This window comes from Dermacentor silvarum, chromosome 10 (assembly GCF_013339745.2).
Source record: "Dermacentor silvarum isolate Dsil-2018 chromosome 10, BIME_Dsil_1.4, whole genome shotgun sequence".
In the NCBI taxonomy this organism is placed as follows: domain Eukaryota; kingdom Metazoa; phylum Arthropoda; class Arachnida; order Ixodida; family Ixodidae; genus Dermacentor; species Dermacentor silvarum.
In genome coordinates, this window is record NC_051163.1 from 13453299 (window position 1) to 13464153 (window position 10855).

Consider the following 10855-nt stretch of genomic DNA (forward strand, 5'->3'; position numbering starts at 1 on the left):
TGCGCTAACTTACAGGGTGGTAACTTGAAGGATAACAAAGAAGCTTGAAAAACCTCTTTAAGTGTGCTGTAACGGAACATTATAGATGTAACGTGAAAATATAGAAAGATGGTAGTAATGACTAGAGGGCGGACTTGGGGGACTGATATTTTTTTTGAGATTAATGGAGTATTGAGACATTATCAAAGTTGTAGAACTTCTACCACTTGCTCTCGCACATGATGAAATGATATCAAGTATGAAGGGCGGGAAAGATACTGTCACAATATCTTTCGAATATTTGGCTGTGATTTGTGGCAATATTTCAATTTGATACTAATGCTCGTCTCGAAAGTTCAGGCCTGGCGTCATCGGAGCTATTTTGACGTCGAGAGAGAAAACGTGCTAGCGTCGCGTAACAATAAAGTCAGGCATGATGACCTTGCTCATAAAAAAAAAAAAAGTTCGCTTTACCATTACGTATGGTCGCGTGTCGCAGTCGCAGTGAGCACCGTAACACAGCGAGCCAATGTACTGTGATTTCACGACGCGTCTACCTCCTGGAAACCGAAATGTAAACATGGACCGTATTATCAAAAACGCATTAAGCTACAATTGCTCGTCAAAGAAAATTTCAGCGAATCCTGGTGTTGGACATATCATTAGCGAAGCACCTACGAACGAATACGTTTGTGAATTTGGCCTCACCTGGTTAGTAGAAGCAAGCGTTACAGCGTAAATGTTTTTAGGGCAATTTGACGGCATGCGAATATGTTTCTAGGGCATCGAAGGTTCGCACCTTCCGCGAGAAAAAAAGAAAACAACAACAACAACATCGAAGATCTCATGTCAGTACTCCCTTAAAATATATGTATTTCATTCAGAATAACGTAAAGTACGTAAGGCCGATAATTTCATTTCTGAAGGTTGACACGCAGACTCTGTTTATGAAGGTTGGCACGTGGACACTCCACGTGGAAAGCTCCAGCTCCGACCCAGTGGAGGTAAGCGTCAGTGTCAAGTCACAGGCCAGCAAGGGCGACGACGAGCCTATCCGGGTCACTTGCGAAATGAGCAGCATGCTCGTAGATGGTCCCGACCAAGCTGTCATCTTCGCCAAGGTCACGAAGGGAATAAAGGTACTCCTGGACGCTGACGTCTTCGCCACGGTCTACCGTCCCAAGATGTCGAACGAGCCACACTTGGTCACGGTCCCACTGCATGACGACGGACGGGGTAAGAAGGAGAGAAAGATACTTAGCAAATGAGAAAGGCAGCGAGGTTAACCACAACAGAAAATCTAGTTTGCGACCCTTCATTTGGCGGGGGGGGGGGGGGGGGGCAGGGTGAGGTAGAAAGATAATAGAGAGAGACAGAGATAAGCGAAATGCGAAAGGCAGGGAGGTTAACCGGATGATATATATCCAGTTTGCTACCCTGCAATGGGGATGGGGTAAGGGGAGACACAGATAAAGATGAAAAGCACGCACGCACGCACGCACGCACGCACGCACGCACGCACGCACGCACGCACGCACGCACCACACACACACACACACACACACACACACACACACACACACACACACACACACACACACACACACACACACACACACACACACACACACACACACACACACACACACACACACACACGTGCCAGGCGTGCCAACGCCGTCCCGAAAGTCTGTCCCGCAACTGTCGAGCCATCAGTGTAACTATGAATATGGTCCTTGCATGTATCGTGCAGCATCAGTAGATAGTTGGCGAGAGCTGGCGACGACAATCCTGTTTTAGTTCGAATTCCTGGTACGGAGAATACAACTTGTGGTCACGCCAAACACCAAGGAGGTGCTCGCAGCCTCTAGTAAGACGTACAATTTCTAGGAGGGCGGCAGTCACGGCACACCAATATCTTCTGACAAAAGGATTCACTGGACCGGTCTCCTGGCAGGCGATGTAAAGGGGCGCGGGCAGCCTGATCTGAACACTTCCAATGTCAAATGAGTGGTGACTGGCTAATCTTGGGCTGTCGCAATGGTTTCTGCTGTTGATGTGCAGCGCGGCAATCCAAGACAAACCCTGAGTGCCAGCGCCTAAACACGTTCGATTGTGCAGATGCTCTTTTTGCAAGTACTGGTCAGTACAGGTAAGCTGTACCTCAGATATCTGAGATTCCTCCAAGAAAATCGAAAAGGTGTGAAATCACCGTTAGGCTTTTCTTCAGGCAGTCAACATGGGAACTCCAGCTGAGGTCTTGATCAATGATGAGCCCTAAGAATGATGACCCACCAGTGTGTATGGCGTAACAAAGGTTTTGCCCATTGATAGATATGACGTACGACGTCGTTGGATTCCGCGTAAACTCGACCAGCGCACATTTCTCAGGTGAAATCTGGAGTCTGAATGCCTTGTTATGTAAGATACGCCGATATTTAATTCGTGGCTTTTTGAAACCTCGCGCGCATCTGAGGACGTGTTACACCTGGCGTCCAAGCAAGATGTGATCGGCGTACATTGACATCTGGGCAGCACTTGGTATGCGTCCCACGAGACTGAGAAAAACGAGGTTTAATTTTGTGAGGCTCAAGACGCCACTTCGGGGTACATCGTCGTGTGTGTAGTGTTGAGAGGTCGGTCCGTCATCGGTGTGCACAAAGAAAGATCTCATGATGTAAGTAACTTCGGGTCCACCGTTACACTCGACCACCGAGGCCAACCGATTAAAGAGCATCAAGTATCGCGCCACAAGAGCCATTGCCATAAGCTCCTTTTCCGTCCAAAAACATAGCGACCGATAACCATTCACATAACTTTTGATGTTGAACGTAAGTCACCAGATCGATGACAATATCAATGGAGGAGCGGAGAAAAATTCAAGGGACACAACACACGATCACAGCCGGTCACGTACGATCCCCGCACACTACTACTGCACAGGACGACATGCAGCACAATTCAGGCTAAATTCGTTTCTGCAGGGTTGTCCTTAAGAATTGCACCAGTGCCTGTGTTGATCTCTGCAGCGATAACACGGAGAAATAAGAACAAATAGAGCTCACAGATGAGGCACATAATTATACGCACAAGTAGTTTGGTGCGAAATTCAATCACGAAATTATATTTTCTGCGCTCCTGCTTGCTGAATGCTGTTTTTATGCGATATAATAATGTTAAGTTCTCCGTATACTCTGATAACAACGCCTTGCGGGGAATCTTCATGTAGTCCTGAGCTGCTAACAAGGGCGACTTAGTTAACGCATTATGCATTCTATGCTTGATACAGTATTATGCTATGAATAATATTTACAGGCAGGTACTAAGAGGCGGGGTTCTTACAGAGATTACCACAGATTACTGCGAAAGACTACTACGCGGAGGTGAGCCTAATGAACTTTTCTTGTAGTTAATAGAAACAGTGAAATTCTGCCGATGGTAAAAATGAAGGTCTTTCGTTTGGCCCTCGCTGTTTGCTTACTAAAATTGCTTAAAGTTAATCTGAACAAAACAAAATAAGGTTTCACGTTTTACAATTTTGGAACCCGGTAAAAGAAAAACAGATGTAACAACAATGCGAGTCGCATCAGGTAAGAGGTCTAAAAAGGAAATAATTGACGCATTTTAAACCGTATCTACATGTGCCACTAATTTGTTATTAGGTCATTTGCAAAACCAGCATGTTCATTATAACAATTCTCCGGAAACTGCAAACTAACGTATTTTTCTGCTTTTGACTCGGTAACGGGTGTGCAGGGTAGGTAAGTGCAATATCCAATTTAGGTGAGGAGTCACGAGGCCGTAAATGGGATGCATTGATTCGCTTTTTGTTTAGTAATCATCGTGAATTTCTTTAAAATAAATGCTGATGTGGAAATTTAAATTCTGCTTCAAACAGTGCGTTGAGCGCACGTTCTTTTTTCAACATGCAAACAGGACAAATTCGCAGGTAGGTGGAGGCTTGAAGCCATTAACAGTGGTCCAACAAGAGATGTCTCAGGCCGGAGCCGACGTTTCCACGAGGGTAACAGTCTTCACGCCGAAACGCTGGCTCCAGCGACATTCCTTGTTTGACCTCCCCTGTTAATCACTTCTAAATGCAAAGAAAAGAAAAAAAGGGAAGAAATGTAAATAACTTAGTTCGAACCCCTTCGGCGGTTTCCCACGTAGAGTAGACACGTGTTGGAATATGTGGATCGCCCAGACCGGAGGTTTCATTTTATGACCATTACATGTCCTTGCACGCAACCAGACCCTGACATTCAGGCCGACGACGGAACGTACAGCGGTTACTTCGTCCAGTTCACGGGCAAAGGCCGCTACGCAGTGACAGCGCACGTGTCAAGCCAGAAAAGGACGCGGCTGGCCGACCCACGAGGTGCCTCTGGCAGCTTCTTCAGCACGGCACTGTTTTCGGCGGCAACAGGCGAGTCTCCCTTTATCTGGCTGGAAGGGTGGCCAGTTGGTTACTGACATTATACATTTTAAATCACGACGTGCTAAGGAAGATGCTATATGGTAGTGTTTTCAATCGCCAAGAATTTACAGGGTGTTGCTAGTAACTTTAGCCAATGTTTACAAATATGCATAAGCACTCTAGTAGGAGGCGGACAAATTCATGTTGTTCACTATCGCACGGAGCAAGTCACGCTACCTTTTGGATTCTTAATTGTATAAACAGTAACGAGTTAATAGCCATCTTCACCATATTAGACATGCCCGCTGGCGCGCCGCGATTGCAGTGCTCTCAAACGTGTCGCATGTGAATGAACAGCGCATTCAGCCTGGTGGGCTGCCTGGTTTGCTCATCGCTATTATGAATTGCGGCGAGTGTAGCACATCACTAGCGTAAAACGCGCAGCCAACGCCTGCGTCGCTGCTTTCTCACATTTTAAGCAGCAGCACACCTTGTAGATATTTAATGTTATTTGCTTTGTATTATAATGTACTTATTGTAATTAGATGTTTAGTATAGCCGGTGAACTCTACCGAGAAGTGACCATATATTCAGTTACAGTTGTTCAGTACCGCTACAAACGTTCAGTGCCGTTTTTCTTGCCTCCTCCATGTTTGAGGTCGAAATACACGCTTCACTGTTCTACTACTATACTTCTTCTTCTCATTATTATTATTATTATTATTATTATTATTATTATTATTATTATTATTATTATTATTATTATTATTATTATTATTATTATTATTATTATTATTATTATTATTTAGCGCAAAATGGACAGTGCATAAGTTGAACATCACGTTGATGTCTAGCTCCCGCCCTGGGCATTTCATGCTGGTGTTTCGTCATCCTAAGCGCGGTTGAGCAGCCGCCCGACATCACCGGTAATAACAACAAGTAGATGCCGGATCCCTATTCAAGGACACTAGTTAGTACTTAGCGAAGTGCCTGACGCTTTTATTCTTTTGGCGTTCATTTTCAGAAAGGCATTATGGAAATTCACGGTATTACGAAAAATAGCGAAGAAATTGAAATGCATATAAGGACCAGGCAAGTACTGGTGGAACGTAGAATGATAAGCGTATACGCTAACAGGTTGTAATACGGCAGTGTGGAGTGGAGAGAAAACATCAATAGCTGATGTGAAATTTGAGACCAAAAGGAAGACGTAGGCCAGGTAATTTAAGGCACAGACAAGCTATTGGGTTTATTTATCAGATTAATAGTATGGCTGTCAAGCGACAGGAGACGAGGTGGAGTGCGAAAAACGATTGCATGGAGCGATTAGAACGGAAATTTTCCCACATAGAAGGTAGAATCGGCTGACGCGGAACAGGTTAAGAGGAGGTCGCTGTGATAGTCCTTCATTTTGCCGTAGTCTTAATAAGCTTGTACCACGACCATAACAATGAGTCTAGCACCACTTTAGAGAGATTGGCCCTCAAAATCAGATCAGTTCCACATGGTATTGTCCGTGCAATCCACAGAAGAGCCACTGGGAAGCGTTGGAGGATAAGTGTTTGACTGTGACGTAGAGCGAAGTTTTTCCATGCATATGTTGTTTTTCTTGATTTTTGTGAAGCGAACATCTAGATTCTCAAGTCAAAATCTTTTCACCAGTCTTCAGCGCTGTGCATTATTATTTCAAGCCTGAAATGTATAGAAGGCGAACTTGAGAAGATATCTTTTTCCGTTGATAGGCCTTAATGCTGCTGATTTTCCTGATGCGCTTAGCTTCAGCGCAGTTGCTTTCTGCTGGCGTGGCGAACCTCGGAGTTGATTTATATATTTATCTATTTTTTTTCTCTGTCCCATTTCACGACTGCGCGGCGCACGCCAGAAACAGTCACGGGAATGAGCGGCATTGAACCGGCGTCCGAGTACCCAGTCGACGATTTCGACTTCGTAAATTCTACGGCCCAAGGCACGAGCCGTGCAGGCGAGGAGGTGGCGGAACCATTCCAACGGGTGGCATCCGGAGGGTCCTTCCAGGTGACGGTGAATATTGTGGAGAAGCAGGTACCTCCAGGAGACATCCGGGACCTCTCTGTGACAGGCGTACACGCAGGCGAGAACGACTCGCTTCTCGTGGAACTCACGTGGACATGGCCCGGAGCTCACCTGACATACGGAAACGGTGAGCGCTAGCTTCAGACATGCTTAGACCGCATACTAGAGTTTTTGCCAAAGTTCAGAATCCTCTTTGCGAGTCACAATATTTGTTGCCAACTCTTGCAGCAAGGCTCCTTCATTACATAAATCGCGCTCCCAAGCTGGGAAGAGCATGCGACCACTGTTCTTATCAATTGTTGGAGCTTTGGAGCTACAAAATTTCTACAGGTCTTAGTACATTACGTGACAATAGGCCTGGTAACGTGCTCAGTTGCTTGTTCCGAAGGAGTTCCGAAGTTTAAAGGCGCGAGAAGAGCTGCCCTTTTAAATATATTGAAATTTATAGCATATCAATGTCGGAAGGTGTACGAGTGTGTGGCGCAACGCCGGTTTAGTTGCGTGCCAAATGACCTCGAAATTTTCGACAGACTCCATGCTACGCACCTTAGCTGGTAGTCAAATAATTTTAATTTTTGGTAATCAAATAGTACTGTAACGGCTACTAGCGCTCAGCAAAGTGAAGCGAACTAGTGCACGCGTTCATTGAAATCACCCATACCACACACAACAGAACGTTTAAATAAAGAACAAGCTCAAAACAAGCATTTCTTACCCCCTTCAGCAAATGTAGTCATGGTTTTGCAACAGTTTCGCTGGACATCCAGGTTCATAAGGATCGATAAGAGGTGATAAGGGTCGAATCATTTTCGATAAGGTTGAAAAACGACCGATGAAGGTTGATAAGGGTTTATAGTGGTCGGATAAATTTTCATAACTTTGATAATGACACCGGGCTGCGTGTAGATGAGCAAGTGGCACAATGCTTACGCATACTTAGACAACTTCCAGATGAGTTTCTGCGTGAGTTTTTTTTTAGAATTTCATTGCAGAAATAATATTGTTACGCGGAAGCACAGGAGGGAAACTATTTAGAAGGCGTATTTACAAGGGGTATTTACAAGGGGTAGCAAGCACTGGCCATTGGCCAACATGGAAGCCAGCCGACATCAAAAAGTCACAGGCCTGATCGGCACACGCAGCACAGTCACAGCGTAAGCTGGTTGAGCGGCGCAAGAGTAGCTCCAATTTCGGCACCACGCACAACAGGTTCTTCGCGGCAAAGTCTTCACCTCGATTTTGACGAGAACGATCTGAACTGTCCGCCCGGCGTCGACGGCGAGCTGCGGCTTGTAATGCTTTCTGCACAGCAGTATGCTGAGCCCGATGATGACTGCTTGTAGCCGCGCACGTAAGTCTACGATTCGCTTCTTCAGCAGCGGTTCGTACCTTGCGAGGAGACGCCATAACGTGTACCGAAGAGGTACCCAGAATACGTGGCGCACATCTAGCATCGGGATCGCGTTGATTGCGCGCCTCGTCTTAATCGCATCTCGTTGTCTGCGCCTGCGCACGCGGCGTTTGCAGGCGCCTTAACTATATGGCACCACCATACTGGCGGAGGCTCGGGTCGTCTGCGCCTGCGCGCCTCCCTATAGGGCGCCTTTATAGGGCATTTTTCAGCTGCCTGATAGCAAGCGCTTGCGTGGTTAAGTGGTAAAGTATTCGACTCCCGCGCAGCGGACCTGGGCTCGATCCCGGCGGAGACCGGGTACTTTTTTCGCATTTCCAGCGATAGCAGTTACGCGGCGGCACCATCGCGAACCGAAACGGCTATTGGAATGAGCCCATAACAGCTTAAGCTGTAAAACAAGGCACGTCATCGTCCTCAGACCAGCCAGAGGCCACCTATGCGTACGTCCCACTACATCGAAGTGTCAACATCAGTTTCTTCGAATAGCACGTAGCAATATTTATCTGGATATAGCTGCATTAGCTACTCGTGCTAAAGTGTCTGATTTGTTTTCGTCATCTCAACAAACACTCTGCCGTAAAAAAAAAAAAAAAAACAATGCACTTACTGGAGGACGTTTTTATAATCTGCTATTTTATTGCTTGCAGCCTCAGGCGTGGAGATTCGAGCCAGCAGAGAGTATGCCAAGCTAGTCTCAGCATTCGAGAAGCAGACAGAAATCCCGGCCGCCGACATTGTGCAAGGAAATCTCGACCCGCTGCGCCCCGGTGCGAAACACGTCGTCACCGTGTACCTTTCCCGCATCCTGTCTTCGCGTCGCCAGGACGGTGCCCTAGACTGGAGCGGATACCTAGCCGCTCAAGTATTAAATGCCGACGGCCTCCGCTCCAAAACGTCGAACGTCGTTCGCGTGTCCTACACTCCGCCGCCTGTGACGACCACGGTCGCTACTACCACTACACAAGCTACCACGACAGAGGCCGTTAGTACACAAGATATCACGACCGACGAAGCAACGACCACGGAAGTTCCGACTGTTGTTTCCACTACACAGGCTACAACGACAGAGGCCATTAGTACGCAAGATAGCACGACCGACGAAGCAACGACCACGGAAGTTCCGACGGTTGTTTCATCGTCGACACACTTGACGAGTAGCCAGTCATCAAGCTTTGTCGTCTCGATCTGGGTGTGGATTCTGATCGCCTGCGTTGCAGCAGCGATTGTGGTCGCCGCCTTGTTAGCGATCTTGGTCAAAATGAACCCTTCTAAGCGCGGGATCTACCGCGTCTTCTTTAGTCAGCCCAGGCAAAGGCAGCATGGTTATGCGTAGGCATTCCTGCTCCGCCTAAGTGAGAGTGAACTGTGACGATACGCGCCATATCGTGCTGCTGGGCTGTTGGCTCATAGTTATTGCGGTGCACTAGGACGCCACACAAAGTGTAGACGGGGAAAGGAAAAACGCTCTTTTCTGTTCTGGTCTTACTTCACATTGTTTCGCGTCCTACTAAACCGTAATAAGCGATGGCACCCTCACTGCATCTGTAAAATTCATGATATCGCTCTTTGTTGATTGAAGGCTCATCGTCGTCTTTGCCGAGGAGTATTTTTGACAATAGACTACTGTATGTTTCTTGCCTTCGGACTGCCCGTGATCAATGGACGGGATCCTCAAAGTGGAGTGGATACGCAGACCGTTCCCTTCATCGTAAAGATATCGATCATCTTTCAATGTTCTGTCAATGCTTCACTGATACAGCGATCATAGCGCGCGGTTCCTTGTTTCATCGAATTTCCACATCGGGCCCTACGGTGGCCTTTCGCAGTTGAATGTATGTCCGAGTATAGCGTATGAGTTTGTGTACCAATATTTAAGTGCGATTTCTCTTCTTCCATGCCTGTTCTAATACTGCGCATATTTCTTGTTTTTTATTTGTGACCGGTCTGGCCGTTCTGTCGAGAAGCATTGTCACTTTCTCTTTGGTCGACGATGTGTTGTTTCGAGCTTTTCAATGTGCAATAAATTGTATCGCATTACCCCTTCCCCTCTCCGCGCCTCCCTTCCATGCTTGGTGCCGCTCTTGAGTGGTGTAGCATACATCCAAAATTTACAGACAGGACCAATAAGCGGGAACCTATTCCATGCATTCTTTCATCTCTATCAGCACGTGCTTTCATATGTGTTTCCTGTTCGTTGAAGATTTCGTTTTCTGCAGCCATGTGACGTGTTGAATCTTCTTGTCCTACAGAAATCATGAGCCTCTAAACAAAAACGGTTATTGACGTGCCTCTCTTGTGTCCTCTAATAAATAAATAAATAAATAAATAAATAAATAAATAAATAAATAAATAAATAAATAAATAAATAAATAAATAAATAAATAAATAAATAAATAAATAAATAAATAAATAAATAAATAATAAATAAATAAATAAATAAATAAATAAATAAATAAATAAATAAATAAATAAATAAATAAATAAATAAATAAATAAATAAATAAATAAATAGTGTAAGCAGGGATGCAGCCTTGCACATCTTCCTGTTGTTGGCCGGTCGCAATGTGTTGTAGAGGGTCGCTATAAGAATACCCTGAAATTTCACACAAAATTGCGATATTTGGGCAAACGAGAATAACCAAGCAACGGCGTTGACTGCACGACAAATAGCAACTCGGCCAAACGGAGGAGAATCTTAGAGGTGGAGACAAATTGAGGTTTCTGGCAACGTTTCCTGCTGAACTAACATAAATATCAACATATATTTGCACCAAAAATGTTGTCAGGAGACCCAGGGAGAAACCTTTGTTAGTAGCCTGAGGAATCATGGCCTCCTGGTGTACACATGGAAACAACCGCAGTGGCCGCGACATAACTGGCACAGTGATGCATCTTCAAATGCAGGAAAAAAATTGAAATATTAAAAAAAACCTTAAACAGTTCGCGCGTCAATGACAACTTGTATTTGGAAATTAGAAATGTAGAGAGAGAGA

General features: G+C 45.6%; 1 protein-coding gene across 1 annotated transcript in view; it reads left to right on the forward strand.

Moving 5' to 3' along the window:
* LOC119466626 (calcium-activated chloride channel regulator 1-like) overlaps nucleotides 1–10034 on the forward strand; it is a 33179-nt gene extending 23145 nt beyond the window's left edge. The window contains exons 12-15 of the mRNA XM_049657458.1: nucleotides 933–1215; nucleotides 4232–4440; nucleotides 6173–6575; nucleotides 8510–10034. Coding sequence (XP_049513415.1) covers nucleotides 933–1215; nucleotides 4232–4440; nucleotides 6173–6575; nucleotides 8510–9195 — 1581 coding nt within the window. The 3' untranslated portion in view covers nucleotides 9196–10034. The remainder of the gene's footprint in view (nucleotides 1–932; nucleotides 1216–4231; nucleotides 4441–6172; nucleotides 6576–8509) is intronic.
* The last annotated feature ends 821 nt before the right edge of the window (nucleotides 10035–10855 follow it).